Source organism: Malus domestica, chromosome 03 (assembly GCF_042453785.1).
Source record: "Malus domestica chromosome 03, GDT2T_hap1".
Classification (NCBI taxonomy): domain Eukaryota; kingdom Viridiplantae; phylum Streptophyta; class Magnoliopsida; order Rosales; family Rosaceae; genus Malus; species Malus domestica.
The window spans coordinates 12,315,940-12,342,364 of NC_091663.1; the positions used below are offsets into that span (position 1 = coordinate 12,315,940).

At 40.9% G+C, this 26,425-nt stretch overlaps 1 protein-coding gene across 2 annotated transcripts in view; it reads left to right on the forward strand.

Annotated features, from left to right (window-relative positions):
- Positions 1–696: 696 nt before the first annotated feature.
- LOC103427237 (vacuolar protein sorting-associated protein 41 homolog) overlaps positions 697–26,425 on the forward strand; it is a 28,908-nt gene continuing 3,179 nt past the window's right edge. The window contains exons 1-15 of one of the 2 annotated variants that reach the window (XM_070818996.1): positions 697–1,312; positions 2,058–2,327; positions 2,409–2,588; positions 3,472–3,732; positions 12,769–12,901; positions 12,993–13,083; positions 22,399–22,501; positions 23,705–23,808; positions 23,919–24,012; positions 24,143–24,298; positions 24,381–24,443; positions 24,624–24,689; positions 25,053–25,253; positions 26,051–26,128; positions 26,210–26,329. In XM_070818996.1, coding sequence (XP_070675097.1) covers positions 1,052–1,312; positions 2,058–2,327; positions 2,409–2,588; positions 3,472–3,732; positions 12,769–12,901; positions 12,993–13,083; positions 22,399–22,501; positions 23,705–23,808; positions 23,919–24,012; positions 24,143–24,298; positions 24,381–24,443; positions 24,624–24,689; positions 25,053–25,253; positions 26,051–26,128; positions 26,210–26,329 — 2,181 coding nt within the window. In that variant the 5' untranslated portion in view covers positions 697–1,051. Of the gene's footprint in view, positions 1,313–2,057; positions 2,328–2,408; positions 2,589–3,471; positions 3,733–12,765; positions 12,902–12,992; positions 13,084–22,398; positions 22,502–23,704; positions 23,809–23,918; positions 24,013–24,142; positions 24,299–24,380; positions 24,444–24,623; positions 24,690–25,052; positions 25,254–26,050; positions 26,129–26,209; positions 26,330–26,425 lie in introns of both variants that reach the window. The other variant, XM_029099857.2, reaches the window with a different exon arrangement.

Here is a 26,425-nt window from a genome sequence, read left to right on the forward strand (position 1 = left end):
CTTATCTTTCTATGAGGTCTTTCTAGGTTTGTAGAGGAGTTTAGACTTTGTTAGTCCTTCTAAAATCAATAGCATTTCGTCAGAATAAATCAAGTCTTTTCGGGACTCGAACCCAAAACTAGTTGGATGGAGTAGATAATTTCCTTGATTATCAAATTTTTAATTGGGAACTTTAACGAAAAGCACCCGGTACTGTTCACTTTAACGAAAAACCACATTTTTACACTAAAAAGTCAATCCTGGAACTATTCACTTTACCCTTTATTTTGTCCTTATCATTAAAACTCAAAGTTTTCAAGCCCTTTTCATTAGTTTTCATTTACAATATCTCACACACAAGTCTAACAAAGGTGTCTTCTATATCAAGTGAGATTATTAAGGCCACCATTCTACTATTTAATGTGAATCCAACCGTGAGCTTATAGTCGGACGTGTTCTTGGAGGGCATTCGCCTGTTGAGTTCTTTATGTCCACGTGTTAATTCTTATCAACCCATACATGTGTTAAAACTCAAATTTTCCAACTCACTGTTTACAAGAATCAAACTCAAAAATTTCAATCCGGTGACGCTTATTTCAAGTTCCATCACTACTCTTTGTGGCCGCCCCCCAATTTCATGTCTCATCCATGTCTTATTTCTATTTGGTCGACATGCGTCCTTCTACTTTACAGACCTTTTAAGATGGGAGTCTAAGAGATCGCGACAGCGATGACACACCCAATGAATAAGCTACCCACAAAATCTAGTCGGCAGTCGCAACACCCACTCCACCTTGCCGTCAGAACCCAATTGCATAATAAGACCTAACACAGTAACCGGATAAGTAGGAGAACACGTGTCAATGAAAAAGAAAGGAGACATGAAAGGGACACCAAATTGGTGACAGCAGAACCCTGGCCCTCTTTTGTCGCCTTGGAAATTAATATACCTCGGAAGAAAAAACTCGAACCAAACAGATCTCTCTCCCGGTTCTCAACTCAATCATTCTTCCACCTTTGTCTCTCCGAGGCGACGGAACAACCACGAGAAGAGCTGAAGACGTACATAACAATGGCTCCGATTCCGCCCGATAACGGCGTCGAAGGAGACGATGAGAGAGAGGAAGAGGGCGAGGAGGAAGAAGAAGAGGAAGAGGAAGAAGAGGAGGAGGAGGAAGAGGAGGAGCCGAGGCTCAAGTACCAGCGAATGGGAGGCAGCATTCCCACGCTGTTGGCTAGCGACGTGGCGTCCTGCATCGCCGTCGCGGAACGAATGATCGCGCTCGGGACTCACGGCGGCACCGTTCATATTCTCGATTTTCTCGGGAATCAGGTGAGGAACTGAGCTTGAATTCAATTCAATTTTCGTATTTCGAATGATAGTGGTTGGGATTATTGCATTGACCGGTAGGTTAGTGCGATTCTTGGGGATTTGGTAGGTTGTGGATTGAAGTTGAGCTGGATGGAGCTGGGTTTCTTGGTAATTTTGAGATTTTCACTGTTTTACTGGGAATTGAATGTACTGGTTTTAACCCAGTTGCATTTAGTTTTGGGATGGTCAACGGGGTTTTCGCAATTAGCTCAAATGGAACTCGAAAAGAAAGCTACTTCAGTTAAATTTCATTATATGCAGAAGTTATAAAGTTTTTTTCTTTTGATTTTCCTGTTCTTAATTTCGTGTTCAGACGTTGGCATGTTAATTGAATTTTCAACTATGGTGAACTTATACCTCTTGTAGGGTGACTTAAGTCTACTTGTCCTAAAATCCACTCAAAACGTTTATTGTTTGATGGGTAAATTACCTATGCAATAGGTTCGAGAATGCAAAGTTTAACCTTGACAAGCAGTGTAGGTAGTTTGCAATATCTGTAAATTGTTTGCAAAGATGATTTCTTTGGGATGTCTGTAGGTAGTTTTTGAACTCACAATTCTTATATTCCGCTGTCAATACTGAATATTTTGTGCTATGGGTGTTAATACTCTATATCAGTTATGGTTGATATACTGTTGCATTTTGCGCCTGATTTATCATTGAAGGCAATATGCCAATATCATGTACTTGATTGGCTTCTTTACAGGTTAAGGAATTCCCTGCTCATACTGCTGCAGTGAATGATCTTAGCTTCGACATAGAAGGTGAATTTATAGGAAGCTGTTCAGACGATGGGTCTGTTGTAATAAATAGTCTTTTCACTGATGAGAAAATGAAGTTTGAGTATCATCGCCCAATGAAAGCTATTGCACTAGACCCAGATTATGCAAGAAGATCATCTAGAAGATTTGTAGCTGGTGGTTTAGCTGGTCATTTATATTTTAATACAAAAAGATGGCTGGGCTTTAAAGATCAGGTTTGTACTAAAATTATACTTATAGCCTGTTAAAAGGATTTCCGAGTGTGTTTTTAATTTCTTAAGGCAATGTATGTCTAGGTTTTGCACTCTGGTGAAGGTCCTATACATGCGGTGAAGTGGAGAACAAGTCTCATTGCCTGGGCAAATGATGCAGGTGTTAAAGTGTACGATACTGCAAATGATCAACGTATAACATTCATTGAAAGGCCACGAGGAAGCCCACGTCCTGAGCTTTTGCTCCCTCACTTATTTTGGCAGGTTAGTGAAAGTGTGCTCACAGTATTTACTTGCACACATGACCACACTTTATAAGCTTTGATGCGGTGCATGTTAGTGCAACTTGCATAAAGTGCTTGTATTGGGTGATTCTGTAGTGTATTTTGAACTTTAAAGTTTTACATGTTAGGGATTTTGTCTAATTAAGTAATAAAACAGGGTTGAGATTTGAAAAGTATAGAAGGGACATTATGGCATATTGCTGGAGTTCTGGGGCAGCAGGTAATCTTGGGATTGTAATGCCTGTTTCAAGGGTAATTAAGGGCTAAAGTTAGTAGAAAATGTTTGCGCTTAATTGGGAAAGGGTTGGATAAAAGATTGGGAGGAATGGGAATCTCAAATAGTGGTATCTAATAGTTCCTTTAACAACTGATGTAAAACTGCAAGCCTTGCTCGCGTGTGTAAGAGCATTTACCTCTGCACCCAAGTATCGCTTGGGTGCGAATCCTCCCTCCCCCAATATCGCTTGTGTTGAAAGAAAAACTGATGTAGAACCCAGGGAAATTCACCTAATGCTCTCATAACTCTTAGAAAAACTTTAGACTTGACATGACTAATGAAATGTAAGTGTCTGTCTGCACAGAAAAATCGTAAGATTCCAGTTCTACCTCTGGACATTATAACATTTATAACTCTAGGACTAATGGTTCAATCTCAATACTGATTTAACCCCGGAGTCCCTATTAAATCAGCTTCATGATAGATTAAGACTTCTTCTCAAAAAAATGATAGATTAAGACTTTTTGATGTGAAAAGTACCAGCTAAGCTTCCTTTCCTCTTTGCACAACCTTTTCTTCTTCATTCTTCATATAAAGTAGTTGTGGTGTCATTTCCTTATTGCTCACTGTACTTCATCATATTCAGGATGACTCATTGTTGGTCATTGGCTGGGGAACATCAATCAAAATCACATCGATAAAAACAAATCAATCAAGAGCCACCAATGGAACATATAAGCATGTCCCAATGTCTGGTATGAACCAGGTGGATATTGTGGCATCCTTTCAGACCAGCTATTTCATTTCCGGGATTGCCCCTTTTGGTGATACTTTGGTCATTCTAGCATATATCCCTGGTGAAGAAGATGGGGAAAAGGAATTTAGCAGCTCTGTTCCATCACGACAGGTACTTTTTTTGGTAGAATAATTTGTCAGTGCAAAATTTTCATTTTTTATGGTTTTTTTGTTTTCAAGATTTTCTTCCCTCACTTTATTCAGTTTCTATTATTATGCTGACTCAATTGTGCTTTATGTGAGTAAGTTCTACGAAATAAAGGGATTATTAGATCTAGATCCCTGATATATATTTTTTTTGTTAGCTTATTCTGGTGGCCTTTAAACTTTTAAAGTTAAGCAGGAAAGTCAAAGTCAGACATTTATTAAATATAAATCCAAAAAGTAACATGCCATTAAATTTTCTTAAACAACTTTCAAATACCAAACCATTCATTATACATGTCTATTTTTGATGAAATTATATTTATTAAAAGATTTTGTTGAGATCTATTAAACAAGACCCTGAGATAACTATTAAATTGTGTTATACAACAACAACAACAACAAAGCCTTTTCCCACTAAGTGGGGTCGGCTATATGAATCCTAGAACGCCATTGCGCTCGGTTTTGTGTCATGTCCTCCGTTAGATCCAAGTACTCTAAGTCTTTTCTTAGAGTCTCTTCCAAAGTTTTCCTAGGTCTTCCTCTACCCCTTCGGCCCTGAACCTCTGTCCCGTAGTCACATCTTCGAACCGGAGCGTCAGTCGGCCTTCTTTGCACATGTCCAAATCACCGGAGCCGATTTTCTCTCATCTTTCCTACAATTTCGGCTACTCCTACTTTACCTTGGATATCCTCATTCCCAATCTTATCTTTTCTCGTGTGCCCACACATCCCACGAAGCATCCTCATCTCCGCTACACCCATTTTGTGTACGTGTTGATGCTTCACCACCCAACATTCTGTGCCATACAACATCGCTGGCCTTATTGCCGTCCTATAAAATTTTCCCTTGAGCTTCAGTGGCCTACGACGGTCACACAACACGCCTGATGCACTCTTTCCATCCAGCTCGTATTCTATGGTTGAGATCTCCATCTAATTCTCCGTTCTCTTGCAAGATAGATCCTAGGTAGCGAAAACGGTCGCTTTTTGTGATCTTCGCTAGATTGCTCCGGTCATTAGTGTGGATAAGTATATAAATGGATAGAGATAGGAAAGCAAACACAAGATGTACGTGGTTCACCCAGATTGGCTACGTCCACGGAATAGAAGAGTTCTCATTAATTGTGAAGGGTTTACACAAGTACATAGGTTCAAGCTCTCCTTTAGTGAGTACAAGTGAATGATTTAGTACAAATGACATTAGGAAATATTGTGGGAGAATGATCTCGTAATCACGAAACTTCTAAGTATCGGAGTGTGGTGTCGTCTTGACTTGCCTTATCTGTCTCATAGGTAGATGTGGCATCTTCTCTGGAAGTACTCTTCCTCCATCCAGGGGTGGTATCTTTAACTGGTGGAGATGCACAAGGTAATGTATCAATTTCACTTGAAGCTTACTTGTAGTTTCAGGCTTGGTCAAGCGCGATACAAACCATGTAGTAGGAGTCCCCCAAGTCGCCGAGCTAGGGGGTCTGCTGAAAGAGGTGACAGACAAGGTAAGCAATCAGAGCTCCGACTGATTGTTCACCTTCTCCCCATCTTGCAGCAGCATGAAGGATAAAGAGAAGAAAAATGAGAAGAGATGATATGAGATACTTTTGCTTTTGAAGAAGTAACTTTCCACATGCTTATTCTTGAACTGAGCTGGAGGGTTTTCTGGTTTCCTCCAGAGTATAAGGCCGACTGAAGAATTTGAGGGTCAAAACAAGTCCATCAAATCTAGAGTACGTTCCACCCTGCTGATATGGGATACTTTTGCTTTTGACAGAGTAATGGATGTATCGGCACGTGTGCTGTTACGCTTGTCTCCACATGCTTCCTTGTATCCTTCGCACTTGCCCTATCTGTTCCTCAAGGAGATGCGGAATCTTCCCTGGAAACATAAGATGTTGAAGATGAGTACTCGAGAGCAATGCCAGGAAAGTAATCAGGTAAGGGGTTCCAGGCAGTCAGTTCCTGGCTGGAAGCTTGATTCCAAGTGCTGACTGATTGCTCTCTTTCTCCTTGTCTTGCAGGTAAAAACAAGGCCAAAAGAAAAGACAGGGAAAAAGCATGATATGGGATACTCTTGCTTTTAACCCTGATGATATGAGATATTCTTGCTCTAGTATAGCTTGTTTGCAGAGGTATTATCGGTGGGAAAAAAAGCTGAATATTTCGAAAGGCTTCGTTGGGAGTGCCCTCTCAGATATGATGAAGGGTTGAGCATTTTTGCAGGTCTGCCTGTCCGTTGGGGATGGAGGTCGACATATATAGGAGTCTCCCTAACAACAAGTAGTAATGCTATTCCTTTACCCTGCTTGGTCATAGCACGGTAGTGGGAGCTGCCAGTTTCACATGTTTTAACTCTGTCAGAGCACTTTGAAAAAGTGGTCTGTGGTATCTGGCTCTTGAGATTCGGAGAACGATGCCTCTTCGATTTTTGAGAAAGCAATCATGCTGGGGGTCTGACTCTCGAGATTCGGAGAGTAGTGTCTCTTCGATTTTTGAGGAAGTAATCATGTTGGGAGTCTGGCTCTCGAGATTCGGAGGGCGGTGCCTCTTCGATTTTGGAGCAAGCAATCTTGTTGGGAGTGTTGTCTCGAATGTGAGTAAAGGTTGGGCATGTTTGCTAGTCTACCTTGCCACGAAGCACAAAGGTTGACACACAGGGACTTTCCAATTATCCAGCAATGGTACTGTTCCTTTACCCTCTCTTCGATTTTGAGAAAGTAGTCATGTTGGGAGTCTGGCTCTCGAGATTCGGAGGACGGTGCCTCTTCGATTTTGGAGCAAGCAATCTTATTGGGAGTGTTTTCTCGAATGTGAGTAAAGGTTGGGTATGTTTGCTAGTCTACCTTGCCACGAAGCACAGAGGTTGACACACAGGGACTTTCCAATTATCCAGCAGTGGTACTGTTCCTTTACCCTTGTGGGTAATAATATGGTAGCTAGACCTTCAAAATTTATATGTCTAAACTATTGTTAGTGCTGTTTCTTTGCTATTCTTTTACCTTTCTTGGTCAGAGCGATGTAATGGGAGCTGCAAGCTTCACGTGCTCAACTTTGGCAAAGTTATTTGTGGTACCCACCCATGAGCTATTGTTGCGTGTGGGAAGTGGGTGATTGAACAGTAAGATTCATGTGCTTTCTACTTCACCAGAAGTCTTCGACAGAATGCCCATAATTTCTGCAAAGCTGAGTGTGCGTGTGACAGGTGCTGACAAGGCTAGAAAAGTAGGTGCCTCTTCGATTTCTGAGATCGGCCCTCGTGGTCTCTGAGCAGTCCAGCTTTTGAGAAAGCGAGCGCCTCTTCGATTGATTCGGAGAACGATGCCTCATCGATTTTTGAGAAAGCAATCATGCTGGGGGTCTGACTCTCGAGATTCGGAGAGTAGTGTCTCTTCGATTTTTGAGAAAGTAATCATGTTGGGAGTCTGGCTCTCGAGATTCGGAGGGCGGTGCCTCTTCGATTTTGGAGCAAGCAATCTTGTTGGGAGTGTTGTCTCGAATGTGAGTAAAGGTTGGGCATGTTTGCTAGTCTACCTTGCCACGAAGCACAGAGGTTGACACACAGGGACTTTCCAATTATCTAGCAATGGTACTGTTCCTTTACCCTCTCTTCGATTTTTAAGAAAATAGTCATGTTGGGAGTCTGGCTCTCGAGATTCAGAGGACGGTGCCTCTTCGATTTTGGAGCAAGCAATCTTATTGGGAGTGTTTTCTCGAATGTGAGTAAAGGTTGGGCATGTTTGCTAGTCTACCTTGCCACGAAGCACAGAGGTTGACACACAGGGACTTTCCAATTATCCAGCAGTGGTACTGTTCCTTTACCCTTGTGGGTAATAATATGGTAGCTAGACCTAGGGCTGGGCACAGGCCGGGGCGGGGCGCCCGAACCTAAGTTTGTAGGAACCGGAGCTTAAACGAAACGGGCCGGGACGGGGCGGGGATTGGATTTTCTAGTATAGGAACCGCACATTACCCGGCCCGGTTGAAACGGACCGATTCGGACCGGGTCCACGGGTACCCTTTTCTTCAACTCGCTCATCGTCTCGGCCAAGCCTAGCTCGACCCAGATCCATACCCGCTCCACCATCACCGTCAGATTTGCCATCACCACAACCTTCCTCTTGCACTTGTCGAGCACCTCGAAGCTCTCCACCCTCACATCTGCTGCATAAAACCTAACAATCATTTCATAAATACCACCAAACTCACAAATTTAATCGAAGTATTCTAAAAACTCTAGAAAATAAATACTAAATCTCATATAGAAACGTCAAAAAAACCCATAGGTTAAACGAAGAACCCTCAAAAGCTCAGAAATTTAAACGGATTTTTCACAAATTTGAATAAGATGTTCACATGCAATGGGCCTAGAAGGTACCTCGGGTGTTGATGAGTCATTTGAGACCAACATCGAAGCCAGACATCATCGGAATCGTCATTTGCAGCAACATGCTTGATTTAGATTAAAGAAGTCAGCGGCAATGGTAGTGGTTTGTGAAATTGCGAGAATCCAGTAGTGCTTTGTGAAAATTGGGGAAGACGAGAGGAAGAAAGGGGTTCAGCTGGGTTTAAGGCGGGTGAGATGGGGGGAGAGAAAGAGACTGTGGGAAAGAGAGAGAGAGAGAGAGAGAGAGATGGAGGAGATCGATAGAGATGAGATTGAGATGGAGGAGATCGGGAAGGATGAGATCAACAGAGAGGAGATCGAGATGGAGGAGATCGGGATGAGATTGAGATGGAACAGATCGAGAGAGATCGAGAGATGAGGGAGGAGATTCGGACTGGACTGGGGATGAGACTCGAACTGGACTCGGCGGTGATGTGGTTGGTGATGGTGGTCGTACCTCGCAAGTCACCAGAGAGAGAGAGACAGAGACGGAGAATTGGCGATGGCTGCTGTCGAGGAGGAGAGGAAGGTTTCCGTTTAAGATGAGACTCGGTAAGGAAAAATATCCAATCGAATGGTGGAGAAGTGTGGAGGTGTGAATAATCCCACGCTATAAACGGTTCGGGCCGGGGGCCCGTTACTCTTGATATTTGGATCCGCCCCGCCCCGTCAATTCCTCCACCCCGCCCCGCCCCGCCCCGTTTCTTCTTCAAAATATTTAGACCCGCCCCGAACCTGTCCCGAACCGCGAGGACCCGCCCCGACCCACGGGTCCAGGACCCGTTTGCCCACCCCTAGCTAGACCTTCAAAATTTATGGGTCTAAACTTTGTTAGTGCTGTTTCTTTGCTATTCTTTTACCCTTCTTGGTCAGAGCGATGTAGTGGGAGCTGCAAGCTTCACGTGCTCAACTTTGGCAGAGAACTTTGGCAAAGTTATCTGTGGTACCCATGAGCTATTGTTGCGTGTGGGAAGTGGGTGATTGAACAGTAAGATTCATGTGTTTTCTACTTCCCCAGAAGTCTTTGACAGAATGCCCATAATTTCCGCAAAGCTGAGTGTGCGTGTGACAGGTGCTGACAAGGCTGGAAAAGGCTGGAAAAGTAGGTGCCTCTTCGATTTCTGAGATCGGCCCTCGTGGTCTCTGGGGAGCCCAGCTTTTGAGAAAGCGAGCGCCTCTTCGATTTCTGAAATCGGCCTTCGTGGTCTTTGAGCAGCCCAACTTTTGAGAAAGCAAACGCCTCTTCGATTTCTGAGATCAACCCTCGTGATCTCTAAGCAGCCCAGCTTTTGAGAAAGCAAACGCCTCTTCGATTTCTGAGCAGGCGCCTCTTCGATTTCTGAAGCTCCGTCGAGTGCAGATTTTTATAGGGGCTGGCATTAAGTTCCAAAGCACACTTGAATCTCCACCCGTAGAAGCTTCATTCTTGCACTTCTAAGATCTTGATTTGTCCGACCTCTTCTCTCTTCAACACCTTTGAAAATGTCTGGCCCCTCCGACCGTCGTTTTGACTTGAACCTTGTTGAAGAGGCAGCCCCGCCTTCTCCAGACAACATATGGCGCCCATCCTTCGTCTCCCCTACTGGTCCTCTTACCGTTGGGGATTCCGTGATGAAGAATGATATGACCGCTGCGGTGGTGGCCAGGAACCTTCTCACTCCCAAAGATAACAGACTACTTTCCAAACGGTCTGATGAGTTAGCTGTTAAGGATTCGCTGGCTCTCAGTGTTCAGTGTGCAGGTTCTGTGTCTAATATGGCCCAACGCCTATTTGCTCGAACCCGCCAAGTTGAATCATTGGCGGCTGAAGTGATGAGTCTCAAACAGGAGATTAGAGGGCTCAAGCATGAGAATAAACAGTTGCACCGGCTCGCACATGACTATGCTACAAACATGAAGAGGAAGCTTGACCAGATGAAGGAAACTGATGGTCAGGTTTTACTTGATCATCAGAGATTTGTGGGTTTGTTCCAAAGGCATTTATTGCCTTCGTCTTCTGGGGCTGTACCGCGTAATGAAGCTCCAAATGATCAACCTCTGATGCCTCCTCCTTCTAGGGTTCTGTCCAGTACTGAGGCTCCAAATGATCCCCCTCCGGTACCTTCTCTTTCTGGGGCTCTACCGACTGCTGAGACTTCTCCTAAGCAACCTTTGTGAAGGCTCCCTCTTGTGTGTTTATTTTGACTCATGTATATGTACATATTTGTAGCTTATCGGGGATATCAATAAATAAGCTTTCCTTCATTTCAACGTATTGTGTTAAATACACCAAAGCCTTCTTCGCTAAGTTCTTTGAATTTTCTTTTGTTGAAGCTTGTATGTTGAAGCTTTCTGAGTGGAGCATGTAGGTTGGGGTAGTGTTCCCTTAATTTCTCGAGTGAGGAAAACTTCTCGGTTGGAGACTTGGAAAATCCAAGTCACTGAGTGGGATCGGCTATATGAATCTTAGAACGCCATTGTGCTCGATCCTGTGTCATGTCCTTCGTTAGATCCAAGTACTCTAAGTCTTTTCTTAGAGTCTCTTCCAAAGTTTTCCTAGGTCTTCCTCTACCCCTTCGGCCCTGAACCTCTGTCCCATAGTCGCATCTTCTAATCGGAGCGTCAGTAGGCCTTCTTTGCACATGTCCAAACCACCATAACCGATTTTCTCTCATCTTTCCTTCAATTTCGGCTACTCCTACTTTACCCCGGATATCCTCATTCCTAATCTTATCCTTTCTCGTGTGCCCACACATCCAACGAAGCATCCTCATCTCCGCTACACCCATTTTGTGTACGTGTTGATGTTTCACCGCCCAACATTCTGTGCCATACAGCATCGCCGGCCTTATTGCCGTCCTATAAAATTTTCCCTTGAGCTTCAGTGGCATATGGCGGTCACACAACACGCCGGATGCACTCTTCCACTTCATCCATCCAACTTGTATTCTATGGTTGAGATCTCCATCTAATTCTCCGTTCTTTTGCAAGATAGATCCTAGGTAACGAAAACGGTCGCTCTTTGGTATTTCTTGATCTCCGATCATCACCCCTAACTCGTTTTGGCCTCCATTTGCACTGAACTTGCACTCCATATATTCTGTCTTTGATCGGCTTAGGCGAAGACCTTTAGATTCCAACACTTCTCTCCAAAGGTTAAGCTTTGCATTTACCCCTTCCTGAGTTTCATCTATCAACACTATATCGTCTGCGAAAAGCATACACCAAGGAACATCATCTTTATAGAACATCATTCACTTTTTTGTTTTTTCTTACATCATTCTCATGCATCTTTTTAATACATTTTTGTTATGCAATATTATTCTATTTTTTATATATCAGGATAGTGTCTATGGATACAAATATGTAAAACATGAAAATTTGAGCATATTGTAAATCCCTTGTAGGGATGTCTAGCTGACACATTATCTTTATAGAACATCATTCACTTTTTTGTTTTTTCTTACATCATTCTCATGCATCTTATTAAGGTTTATTATATTAGCACCCCACAAATTGTTGAATAAACCCCACATACTTAATACACCTCACATTTACTTTTTCAATTAAAAATTATCTTAATACACCCCGCTTCCTTCCCGTAATACCCTCACACCCCACATTCTTAATATACACCTTACATTTTCTATACACACCTCACATTTTTTATACACCCCACATTTCTCAAATCTTATAAATTGTTGAATAAACCCCACATACTTAATACACCTCACATTTACTTTTTCAATTAAAAATTATCTTAACACACCCCACTTCCTTCCCCGTAATACCCTCACACCCCACATTCTTAATATACACCTTACATTTTCTATACACACCTCACATTTTTTATACACCCCACATTTCTCAAATCTTATAACAGTCATTTTTAATTTTGCCGAATGATTTCAAACTATCTAAACTTTAGTTTGCCGAATGATTTCAAATTGAATAATTTGAAAAAATGTTTAGGTTCATTTGAATGTTTTTCAATAGCAATAATAATGATTTCAAAGCTTTCAAAACACCAATTTCATGTTCCATTCGTCAAAAATAATTTTTCTTAATTAACATGTTTGTAGTTTCATTGCTTAGAGTTTTATTCAACAATGGAGGGTGTGAGGGGTTTTGATAGTTGAAGGAGATGAATAATACGTTAAAAGTTAATATTATTATTATTTTTTAAACCTAATAAGGTCAAAATTGTCATTGCATAGTAGAGTAAATAAGTCATTAATATTAAATTTTAATGTGGGGTGCATTCAACATTTTGTGGGGTGCTAATATAAAAAGCCCTTATTAATACATTTTTGTTATGCAATATTATTCAATTTTTTATATATCAGGATAGTGTGTCTATGGATACAAATATGTAAAACATGAAAATTTGAGCATATTGTAAATCCCTTGTAGGGGAATTTTGTTAACTTTTCCATTTATGTACGACAGAATCACATTCAATTGGGGAAATTTTTTTGATTAGTCAACTAGCCTAAGGATTTATTAGAAAAACTGGCATTGTACCTATATACCTGATTAACTGTATAGTAAATAGAAAGTTACCCACTTTTCATCTTCTATTATAGGTCATGCTATGACTGGTTCCCTGTTATTGTTTCTAACTTTTATAACATATTGAAGCAGGGAAATGCACAGAGACCAGAAGTACGTATTGTAACATGGAATAATGATGAACTTTCAACAGATGCCTTACCTGTACACGGCTTTGAGCATTACAAGGCAAAGGACTATTCCCTTGCTCACGCTCCTTTCTCAGGTTAACATACTTTATCTTTGAATGTCATCGTCAAATAATAGCAGAATAATTTACATTTATATAGCTGTAAAATTCTTTAGTTTGAATCTAGGTAGCAGCTATGCTGGCGGCCGGTGGGCTGAAGGTGATGAACCACTGTACTATATTGTTTCCCCAAGGGATGTAGTCATTGCAAAACCAAGGTCAGTAGTGTCTCTTTCTATTTGTGCCTCTAGAGTCAATAATATATAAGCATTTGTAATACATAACAATAATTTTCTCCATTGACTCTCGAGTTTAATATTGAAGAATTGATCTCTGTGTTATGATAAAACTTTGTGATGCGGAGCCAAAGTGAAGGCTTTCCTAAATCAATGGGTGTTTTAGTCTTTTAATCTCTAGGGTTTTAGTATTTTAATATTTAGGGAGTTGAGTAACTCAGAAGAGTGTAGAAACTACTCCTTTTATCGTCGAATCCGGAAGGAAGAAGTGGTTGTAGCTTTGAAGAAGATGAAGCATAGAAAAGCAATAGGCCCAGACGATATACCAATCGAAGTGTGGAAAGTTTTGGGAGAGACAGGTATAACATGGCTCACTGACCTTTTCAATAGGATTTTGAAAACGAAGAAGATGCCAAATGAGTGGCGAACGAGCACTTTGGTGCCTATCTACAAGAATAAGGGCGACGTACAAAATTGCATGAACTATAGGGGTATTAAGCTAATGAGTCATACAATGAAGCTCTGGGAGAGAGTCATTGAGCATAGATTGAGGCAAGAGACACGGGTTTCGGACAACCAATTCGGGTTCATGCCAGGGCGCTCAACCATGGAGGCAATCTATCTCTTACGAAGATTGATGGAAAGATATAGAGATGGGAAAAAGGATTTACACATGGTCTTTATAGATTTGGAAAAAGCGTATGATAGGGTCCCAAGAGACATTCTTTGGAGGATTTTAGAGAAGAAAGGAGTACGAGTAGCATATATCCAAGCTATAAAGGATATGTATGAAGGAGCAAAGACTGCCGTAAGAACTCATGAAGGACAAACCGAAAGCTTTCCCATAACTGTAGGATTACATCAAGGCTCATCCTTAAGTCCTTACCTTTTTGCGTTGGTAATGGATGAGTTAACAGGACATATTCAAGATGATATTCCTTGGTGTATGCTTTTCGCAGACGATATAGTGTTGATAGATGAAACTCAGGAAGGGGTAAATGCAAAGCTTAACCTTTGGAGAGAAGTGTTGGAATCTAAAGGTCTTCGCCTAAGCCGATCAAAGACAGAATATATGGAGTGCAAGTTCAGTGCAAATGGAGGCCAAAACGAGTTAGGGGTGAGGATCGGAGATCAAGAAATACCAAAGAGCGACCGTTTTCGTTACCTAGGATCTATCTTGCAAAAGAACGGAGAATTAGATGGAGATCTCAACCATAGAATACAAGCTGGATGGATGAAGTGGAAGAGTGTATCCGGCGTGTTGTGTGACCGCCGTATGCCACTGAAGCTCAAGGGAAAATTTTATAGGACGGCAATAAGGCCGGCGATGCTGTATGGCACAGAATGTTGGGCGGTGAAACATCAACACGTACACAAAATGGGTGTAGCGGAGATGAGGATGCTTCGTTGGATGTGTGGGCACACGAGAAAGGATAAGATTAGGAATGAGGATATCCGGGGTAAAGTAGGAGTAGCCGAAATTGAAGGAAAGATGAGAGAAAATCGGTTACGGTGGTTTGGACATGTGCAAAGAAGGCCTACTGACGCTCCGATTAGAAGATGCGACTATGGGACAGAGGTTCAGGGCCGAAGGGGTAGAGGAAGACCTAGGAAAACTTTGGAAGAGACTCTAAGAAAAGACTTAGAGTACTTGGATCTAACGAAGGACATGACACAGGATCGAGCACAATGGCGTTCTAAGATTCATATAGCCGATCCCACTCAGTGACTTGGATTTTCCAAGTCTCCAACCAAGAAGTTTTCCTCACTCGGGAAATTAAGGGAACACTACCCCAACCTACATGCTCCACTCAGAAAGCTTCAACATACAAGCTTCAACAAAAGAAAATTCAAAGAACTTAGCGAAGAAGGCTTTGGTGTATTTAACACAATACGTTGAAATGAAGGAAAGCTTATTTATTGATATCCCCGATAAGCTACAAATATGTACATATACATGAGTCAAAATAAACACACAAGAGGGAGCCTTCACAAAGGTTGCTTAGGAGAAGTCTCAGCAGTCGGTAGAGCCCCAGAAAGAGAAGGCACCGGAGGGGGATCATTTGGAGCCTCAGTACTGGACAGAACCCTAGGAGGAGGAGGCATCAGAGGTTGATCATTTGGAGCTTCATTACGCGGTACAGCCCCAGAAGACGAAGGCAATAAATGCCTTTGGAACAAACCCACAAATCTCTGATGATCAAGTAAAACCTGACCATCAGTTTCCTTCATCTGGTCAAGCTTCCTCTTCATGTTTGTAGCATAGTCATGTGCGAGCCGGTGCAACTGTTTATTCTCATGCTTGAGCCCTCTAATCTCCTGTTTGAGACTCATCACTTCAGCCGCCAATGATTCAACTTGGCGGGTTCGAGCAAATAGGCGTTGGGCCATATTAGACACAGAACCTGCACACTGAACACTGAGAGCCAGCGAATCCTTAACAGCTAACTCATCAGACCGTTTGGAAAGTAGTCTGTTATCTTTGGGAGTGAGAAGGTTCCTGGCCACCACCGCAGCGGTCATATCATTCTTCATCACGGAATCCCCAACGGTAAGAGGACCAGTTGGGGAGACGAAGGATGGGCGCCATATGTTGTCTGGAGAAGGCGGGGCTGCCTCTTCAACAAGGTTCAAGTCAAAACGACGGTCGGAGGGGCCAGACATTTTCAAAGGTGTTGAAGAGAGAAGAGGTCGGACAAATCAAGATATTAGAAGTGCAAGAATGAAGCTTCTACTGGTGGAGATTCAAGTGTGCTTTGGAACTTAATGCCAGCCTCTATAAAAATCTGCACTCGACGGAGCTTCAGAAATCAAAGAGGCGCCTGCTCAGAAATCGAAGAGGCGTTTGCTTTCTCAAAAGTTGGGCTGCTTAGAGATCACGAGGGTTGATCTCAGAAATCGAAGAGCCTTTTGCTTTCTCAAAAGTTGGGCTGCTCAAAGACCACGAAGGCCGATCTCAGAAATCGAAGAGGCGCTCGCTTTCTCAAAAGCTGGGCTCCCTAGAGACCACGAGGGCCGATCTCATAAATCGAAGAGGCACCTACTTTTCCAGCCTTGTCAGCACCTGTCACACGCACACTCAGCTTTGCGGAAATTATGGGCATTCTGTCAAAGACTTCTGGGGAAGTAGAAAACACATGAATCTTACTGTTCAATCACCCACTTCCCACACGCAACAATAGCTCATGGGTACCACAGATAACTTTGCCAAAGTTCTCTGCCAAAGTTGAGCACGTGAAGCTTGCAGCTCCCACTACATCGCTCTGACCAAGAAGGGTAAAAGAATAGCAAAGAAACAGCACTAACAAAGTTTAGACCCATAAATTTTGAAGGTCTAGCTACCATATTATTACCCACAAGGGTAAAGGAACAGTACCACTGCTGGATAATTGGAAAGTCCATGTATGTCAACCTCTGTGCTTCGTGGCAAGGTAGACTAGCAAACATGCCCAACCTTTACTCACATTCGAGAAAACACTCCCAATAAGATTGCTTGCTCCAAAATCGAAGAGGCACCGTCCTCCGAATCTAAAGAGCCAGACTCCTAACATGACTACTTTCTTAAAAATCGAAGAGCGGGTAAAGGAACAGTACCATTGCTGGATAATTGGAAAGTCCCTGTGTGTCAACCTCTGTGCTTCGTGGCAAGGTAGACTAGCAAACATGCCCAACCTTTACTCACATTCGAGAAAACACTCCCAACAAGATTGCTTGCTCCAAAATCGCAGAGGCACCACCCTCCGAATCTCGAGAGCCACTCTCCCAACATGATTACTTTCTCAAAAATCGAAGAGACACTGCTCCCCGAATCTCGAGAGCCAGACCCCCAGCATGATTGCTTTCTCAAAAATCGGTGAGGCACCGTTCTCCGAATCAATCGAAGAGGCGCTCGCTTTCTCAAAAGCTGGGCTGCTCAGAGACCATGAGGGCCGATCTCAGAAATCGAAGAGGCACCTACTTTTCTAGCCTTGTCAGCACCTGTCACACGCACACTCAGCTTTGCAGAAATTATGGGCATTTTGTCGAAGACTTCTGGTGAAGTAGAAAGCACATGAATCTTACTGTTCAATCACCCACTTCTCACACGCAACAATAACTCATGGGTACCACAGATCACTTTGCCAAAGTTCTCTGCCAAAGTTGAGCACGTGAAGCTTGCAGCTCCCACTACATCGCTCTGACCAAGAAAGGTAAAAGAATAGCAAAGAAACAGCACTAACAAAGTTTAGACACATAAATTTTGAAGGTCTAGCTACCATATTATTACTCATAAGGGTAAAGGAACAGTACCACTGCTGGATAATTGGAAAGTCCCTGTGTGTCAACCTCTGTGCTTCGTGGCAAGGTAGACTAGCAAACATGCCCAACCTTTACTCACATTCGAGAAAACAGTCCCAACAAGATTGCTTGCTCCAAAATCGAAGAGGCACCGTCTTCCGAATCTCGAGAGCCAGACTCCCAACATGACTACTTTCTCAAAATCGAAGAGAGGGTAAAGGAACAGTACCATTGCTGGATAATTGGAAAGTCCCTGTGTGTCAACCTTTGTGCTTCGTGGCAAGGTAGACTAGCAAACATGTCCAACCTTTACTCACATTCGAGACAATATTCCCAACAAGATTGCTTGCTCCAAAATCGAAGAGGCACCGCCTTCCGAATCTCGAGAGCCAGACTCCCAACATGATTACTTCCTCAAAAATCGAAGAGACACTGCTCTCCGAATCTCGAGAGTCAGACCCCCAGCATGATTGCTTTCTCAAAAATCGAAGAGGCATCGTTCTCCGAATCTCGAGAGCCAGATACCACAGACCACTTTTTCAAAGTGCTCTGACAGAGTTAAAACATGTGAAACTGGCAGCTCCCACTACCGTGCTATGACCAAGCAGGGTAAAGGAATAGCATTACTACTTGTTGTTAGGGAGACTCCTATATATGTCGACCTCCATCCCCAACGGACAGGCAGACCTGCAAAAATGCTCAACCCTTCATCATATCTGAGAGGGCACTCCCAACAAAGCCTTTCGAAATATTCAGCTTTCTTTCCCCCCGATAATACCTCTGCAAACAAGCTATACTAGAGCAAGAATATCTCATATCATCAGGGTTAAAAGCAAGAGTATCCCATATCATGCTTTTTCCCTGTTTTTTCTTTTGGCCTTGTTTTTACCTGCAAGACAAGGAGAAAGAGAGCAATCAGTCAGTACTTGGAATCAAGCTTCCAGCCAGGAACTGACTGCCTGGAACCCCTTACCTGATTACTTACCTGGCATTGCTCTCGAGTACTCATCTTCATCATCTTATGTTTCCAGGGAAGATTCCGCATCTGCTTGAGGAACAGATAGGGCAAGTGCGAAGGATACAAGGAAGCATGTGGAGACAAGCGTAACAGCACACGTGCCGATACATCCATTACTCTGTCAAAAGCAAAAGTATCCCATATCAGCAGGGTGGAACGTACTCTAGATTTGATGGACTTGTTTTGACCCTCAAATTCTCCAGTCGGCCTTATACTCTGGAGGAAACCAGAAAACCCTCCAGCTCAGTTCAAGAATAAGCCTGTGGAAAGTTACTTCTTCAAAAGCAAAAGTATCTCATATCATCACTTCTCATTTTTCTTCTCTTTATCCTTCATGCTGCTGCAAGATGGGGAGAAGGTGAACAATCAGTCGGAGCTCTGATTGCTTACCTTGTCTGTCACCTCTTTCAGCAGACCCCCTAGCTCGGCGACTTGGGGGACTCCTACTACATGGTTTGTATCGCGCTTGACCAAGCCTGAAACTACAAGTAAGCTTCAAGTGAAATTGATACATTACCTTGTGCATCTCCACCAGTTAAAGATACCACCCCTGGATGGAGGAAGAGTACTTCCAGAGAAGATGCCACATCTACCTATGAGACAGATAAGGCAAGTCAAGACGACACCACACTCCGATACTTAGAAGTTTCGTGATTACGAGATCATTATCCCACAATATTTCCTAATGTCATTTGTACTAAATCATTCACTCGTACTCATTAAAGGAGAGCTTGAACCTATGTACTTGTGTAAACCCTTCACAATTAATGAGAACTCTTCTATTCCGTGGGCGTAGCCAATCTGGGTGAACCACGTACATCTTGTGTTTGCTTTCCTATCTCTATCCATTTATATACTTATCCACACTAATGACCGGAGCAATCTAGCGAAGATCACAAAAAGCGACCGTTTTCGTTACCTAGGATCTATCTTGCAAGAGAACGGAGAATTAGATGGAGATCTCAACCATAGAATACGAGCTGGATGGAAAGAGTGCATCCGGCGTGTTGTGTGACCGTCGTAGGCCACTGAAGCTCAAGGGAAAATTTTATAGGACGGCAATAAGGCCAGCGATGTTGTATGGCAGAGAATGTTGGGTGGTGAAGCATCAACACGTACACAAAATGGGTGTAGCGGAGATGAGGATGCTTCGTGGGATGTGTGGGCACACGAGAAAGGATAAGATTGGGAATGAGGATATCCGAGGTAAAGTAGGAGTAGCCGAAATTGTAGGAAAGATGAGAGAAAATCGGCTCTGGTGATTTGGACATGTGCAAAGAAGGCCGACTGACGCTCCGGTTCGAAGATGTGACTACGGGACAGAGGTTCAGGGCCGAAGGGGTAGAGGAAGACCTAGGAAAACTTTGGAAGAGACTCTAAGAAAAGACTTAGAGTACTTGGATCTAACGGAGGGCATGACACAAAACCGAGCGCAATGGCGTTCTAGGATTCATATAGCCGACCCCACTTAGTGGGAAAAGGCTTTGTTGTTGTTGTTGTAGGGTTTTAGTCTTTTGATTTCCTACGTTTATAAGGTTTTAGATTCTTTTCAGTTTTATTGGGATTAGTTTTGGATTTTCTTTCCTAGAATCTTGTCTGTGCTTGTGGCCCAGAATGATCTAAACTTAGGTGCTTGTGGCCCGGAATGATCTAGTGTCATCGTCTCATCCATGGTTTAAGAACATTTTTATCACAAAAAGAAAGATCTTGTTATCGTTTTTTTTATCTTTTTCTTTTAAATTTTAGTGGGACAATAATCTTAACCCTGAATAAGAACTTACCAAATTAAAACCAATGAGAAATTTTATTGGAACCCAATAAATCTCTTTCCACTCCCAACTTTAAGGAAAAATTCTTGAAATTCCTATTTCACCCTGAAATAAAATTGAGAAATTAAAAAAAAAAAAAAAACAGAAGTAAAATTTCTTTCCACACCCATGGCTTCCCAATTCAAACACCGTTCATAGAACATAAGGGCTCCCTCTTCATCTCAAAGCGTTCATGTCCAACGCCTCAGCCACCCCTTCTCCGCCTGATGGGCAAACGTGGTTCTCCATGTTTGTAGGCCTCCGATGTGCAGTAAGTGTCATCTGTGGAAGAGAGTCAGAAATAAAGAGGAGTAGGTGGAGAGGAGACGCTCGCATCAGTGAAGAAGGTGCCAGAAAGTGGTGGAAGTCGAGGTGGTGGCATATGGTTTCATATTTTTTTAATTATTTTTCTCTTCTCACGTTAATTTAGGGGCATGAGGGGAGAGTTTAAGAATGAAACCTCCTCCAGCTTTACTGGGTTGCAGTTTGACATTTCATCAATATTAAGTTTCATAGCCATAAATGAAGAAGAAAGTGATAATGATTTTAGCAAATTAGAAGAAATACTAGAAAAAGACTTAGATCTAGCCAAGAAGACTTCTCATACGATGAAATGATTGACGAGAATGAAGAACAGGTATTTATAAGTAAAAGTAAGTTTAAAAAGACCTGAACTAGAAGATTTAATTAGAATTGCAGAAGAAACACAAGTTTGGGGAGAAAATCCGATTAAATATTGGGAAGGAAATCAAGAAGTAGCAAAATTGGACATTATAAATCCATAATTAAGGATAATAACAAGAAGCATAGACTATGATTATAAAGACAAAGAAGAATTTCAGAAGAAGATAAAAACCCAGGGCCGATCACAAGGAATGATGCACAACTTGTCCCTGTTTACTTTTATCAACAAATGCTTGTTCCTTAACAAAAAAAAGCCCCTCTTGTTTTATAATGTTAGTAAAATACACATGCAAAATTTGATCAGTCTTTCTACAATAAGGATGTTAATATTGTAAGAAAAAGTGCACTCATCATTCTAAGGGTGACCCCAGAATGCATTTATACGATTGGAACCGTCTGTATCTTAAGTCATCAATCAAGGGTCATCCATGCAAAAAATTGTCCAAATCCAAAACTGTTTGGTCATCTTAAACTTACCAAACACATAAAGCTAAAATGAAAATGTGGATAATCAGACTAAACTGTCACTGATTTAGCTGATTTTTGGCACGGATAATCCTTGAAAGAACTGAATGGTTCCGATCATTGAATTGCATTCTGGAAATTTTTTCTTAAATGTGAGCATCCTTATGGTAGAAAGCCTATAAATTTGATTAGGGGAATGACAGATTCATAATCCTCGTATACTTAATAATCAAATATATGTGTGAATTTTGATTAATCAAGTCCACGTCCAAGGTCCAATTAAGCTACTGAAATATCAAATCCCAATTCTTCCATCCAAATGAAACCTTGGCTGATAGGACAGATGATTTGCCAAAACCCTGATTGAGATGTTAAGGTTAGGGATATCCAGAACAATTCTAGAAGATATGGTTCTTTCACACTGTCAGTCCCAACCTTTGCTGAGGTCTTGGGCTTATAGGAAGTTCAAAAAACAAAGGTTTGGGGTGGGGAGCAAACAGTAAAGATGCATAGAGCACAATCACCTTCAGTTATCTCCTGAATTTAGAACCTGAAGCTCAGCCTATGACTTGGTAAAACCACTGGCCCCATATTTGAAAGGGCAAAGAATATCAATCTAAAAATCTGCATTTATTTTTTATTTTTTTTAAGAATAACAAGTAGTAAAATTGTGAGTTAAATCATAGGACTTTTCCTATTAATTTTTATGTGTAAACTTCTTTTAAATTTAGTACATCATATCTGACTATGCTTTTATGTTTTGTACATTCCCCCTCTAATGGTTGCCTTCTTATTTTGACACATGACTTGAGGATGTTTAGGGAATGAGCTTAAATGGATTATTGGCATTGTAATTCTTTCCAATACTTGTGTAGTGGTCACATTAGTTTATGTCTTTGAGATTGATTTGATAAGAATTTGAGGGGTACTTGAGTGGAGGAGAATACGTTGAATTTTATTCAATCATAAAATCTTCAGAATTGAAGATATTTTAATCCGGGTCCTGCTAATTTGATAAGAAATGAATGCATATATTCTTTTCAGAGATGCTGAAGATCATATTGCTTGGCTTCTTCAACATGGTTGGCATGAAAAAGCTTTGGCTGCAGTTGAAGCAGGCCAGGGACGGAGTGAACTTCTTGATGAGGTATTATCAATTCATTCTTGTTTTCATATCACAATAGAGAAAAGGTAGCTGTGTGTCTGTATTATGTTTTGCGCATTATAGGAGCTCTTTTCTTCCTCAAGTAACATGTAGCGTTCACTTTCAAATTAGTTTCTAAGTGCCATAATCAAGGACGTAGGCAGCTAAGGCGCACTGGGGGTAGCTGCCCCAACTCACATTTTTTTTCTTCCTGTTGTTGACCCTAAGAAAAGACTTGAGTACTTGGATCTAACGGAGGACATGACACAAAACCGAGCGCAATGGCGTTCTAGGATTCATATAGCCGACCCCACTTAGTGGGAAAAAGCTTTGTTGTTGTTGTTTTGTTGTTGTTGTTGGGAGAACAAGTACTCATGTGTAAAGGAGACAGGTAGCACACATTACCCACAACACTCCCTTTCATTCACACTATTATAAATACAATGTCTTTCTAGTCATTCAGCCTCAAGATGTGATTTTGACTAAATCATAGTTTAGTGAATTGTGCTGTGAGGAATTAGAGAAAAAAAGCGCGTCAAATTTATATAGAGAAGATAGTTTATTTTGTTGGTTTTTTCCCCCTTAAGTCATACTGGAGTATCTATTTCTTACCAGACTATGTAACAGATTATGTGTCTATTACAAATTAACAAGTGAATTCTAGTGACCACATGATGTGATTACTGGTTTGTGTGTCCCTTATTGCATTCCTCTTTTCTTTAAGAGTATTACTCCAAAAAAATTTTGTCAATAGTTTTACTTAACATTGTTCAAAGTCCACTATAAAAAAATTTCTGGTCGTCCCTGGCCATATTCCTGTTGATACAATTACCAAATTGACTTTGACATAAAAAAAAAACTACCATATTGACAAGTTTCTTAGCTGCACAATTTTTAGCCTTCTGGCTAAAATTATGGAGTACCACTTTTTCTTAGCTTTGACGTGGAGTCCACTTAAGCGAGTTGTGTTATATATGAATATGGATCACTTAGTTTCTTATGCACCTTGGTCTTATGAGATTATTAACAATAAGGGAAATGACAAACAACATAGATATAACCAAAGAAAAACTACGGAGAAGCTCTGTAAGATTTTTTGGCCTTGTTATGTAATTCAAGAGCTTATTCCCTTATACTCTCACTGTTAAAATTCCTGGAGATTTAGTTAATTGCACAGTATGCTTAATTTTCCTTTCGTTTCTCTAGGTTGGTTCTAGATACCTTGATCATATGATTGTGGAAAGAAAATATGCTGAAGCCGCATCTGTATGTCCTAAATTGTTGCGAGGATCTGCTTCGGCATGGGAAAGGTATTAACTACCATTTTTTGTGACCCGTTTTTTACAATCTTCCCAGTAAATAATTGGAAATTCTAGCATGCAATTCGTCCAAATAACTCGGAGTGGACTGTGCTTCACAGATGGGTTTTCCACTTTGCTCATTTGCGTCAGCTTCCAGTATTAGTCCCATACATTCCAACAGAAAACCCAAGACTTCGTGATACTGCTTATGAGGTTTGTGAGGATAACATTTTTAATTGCAGTGTGACCTCTAATCTTTTTTACACTCTTTTATTTGACAAGCAAGAAAAGCTTGATATCTTTTTTTTTTTGTTTATTTATCTTTTCTTCTCTGTGCTGTAAGGTTGCTCTTGTAGCTCTCGCTACAAATCCATCTTTTCATAAGGAGCTTTTGTCAACTGTTAAATCTTGGCCACCCGTGATCTACTCTTCATTGCCTGTTATCTCAGCTATAGAACCTCAGCTTAATACATCGTCCATGACAGATGCCCTTAAGGAGGTCAGTCAGGAATTATCTACTTGGAATATGAGTTTTTAATATATGATAATTCTGATTTTTTTACATCACTTCCCTTTTTCAGGCACTAGCAGTGTTGTATGAGATTGATGGGCAATATGAGAAAGCATTTGCACTATATGCTGATGTAGGTGTTCTTGATGCATATTCACGTGCAACACCTTTATTCACAAAGCACAGCGAAAGTTAGAATTGATTACATAATATTTAACATCTTCTTAATGTAATTTGGGAATTGAGCTATTGCATCAATTACTGTGTTTTGATATTAGCTGGAAATTTCTTTTGTTCTTTTTTGGATTTACAGCTTTTGAAGCCGGACATATTTTCCTTCATTGAAAAGCACAATTTGTATGATTCTATTCGGGAAAAGGTATGGTAAATATGTTCACAATTTATATGTTGTAAATTGGAATTTATAGTTTCTCTATTTACTGCTATCCATAGAAATGTCTTATGTTTCCAAAATTAATAATGGTCTTTTTGTGATTTTCCTAAGGAGGTAACCTTCATAATTTCATCAAAAAGTTGGTTCTGATATCAATGATGGCGTTGTCATTCTCTTTCTAATATATAAAACATCAATATTACCTACTTAATGTTATATTAGGGGTTGGGGATGTGTGTAATTGATAAATAAGAGAGGAATAATTTTCAATTTACGGGTGTTTTATTTTTACTTTCATGCTTGGCCATGCTAATTTTATGTGCTTGGTTGTTGCCTCTACGTTTTCAGGTTGTCCAGTTAATGATGCTAGATTGCAAGCTTGCAGTTCCTTTGTTGATCCAAAACAAGGATTTAATAACTCCATCTGAAGTTGTTAAACAACTTTTGAATGCAATTGATAAGTGTGATTCCAGATATTTCTTGCATGCATACTTGCATCCACTATTTGAAGCAGATCCTCATTCTGGAAAAGAATTTCACGATATGCAGGTATTGTGGAAAGCTAAAATAATTTAGTTGCCCATGTAATTATACTGGCTTCTGTTCTTTGAAATTCTCATTGTATGCGCTATGAAGTTACTTATACTTAATTGATCATTGCCTTAACTCCATCAACTTCCTGCAAAACGTAGTTGAATCTTTCTGGATATCAGTTGATATGTCTCTTAAATGTTCTATATATCTTATCAAGATAATGGCAAAACTGCTTGAAGGGCAGACAAATGTAATCAACTAGGTTTATGGGACCTTTTGGTTAGGATTTCAGATGGTTATTATATTAAACAGTTTTGTTTGCTAATTTAACTAAATGCATGGTAGGTACCATGATAGTTGCCTTGTCATTTCCCGTTGTAGAGAAGACTATCATTCTCATGTAATTTGGGTACTGTGAGTTGTATCCTAATACATCCATATGCGCTCGGGGTGAATATATCGGACATTATAAGATTGTTTAGTATTTCCAAGTTTAAGAAAGAACTGGTTTTTCCTTTTAGGATTAGACCTTTATATTGCTGGTTTTCATGTTTTTGTTATGAGTGAAAGATTGAAACTGAAACTGCAGGTCTTTGCTATTGGTAAATAGTATGTATTCGGTACCATATAATTGTTTTAACAGTTTCCATATAGTAAACTCTTAAGGTATTTATTTTTATTTTTTTCTATTACTTCTCCTGCAAGAGCTTGTATTTGGTTCTTGAACGATGTTGTGCCGAGTGGTGAAATTGTATCTATAGCTGGTGTGCATGCCGTTTAACTCTTGTGGTGTCATTTGTTTATTGTGGTAGGTAGAGCTTTATGCAGAATATGATCCAAAGATGCTTCTTCCTTTTCTTCGTAGTAGTCAACATTATACCCTGGAGAAGGTTTGAACAGTTCATAAATAATCAGTTATCATGAAATTTAAATGCTCTTCAATGCATTGACTTGTGATATATATATATCAGGCATATGAAATTTGTATTGGAAGAGATCTTTTAAGGGAGCAAGTGTTCATTCTCGGAAGAATGGGAAATGCTAAACAAGCCCTTGCTGTAATCATAAATAAACTTGGGGATATTGAAGAGGTACCTATTCTTACAACATATGTCTTTAGTTGTTCCTTTGGGGTTATTTGCTATCTCTTCACTTTGAATTGTGGCAATAACAAGATGTGTTATGGT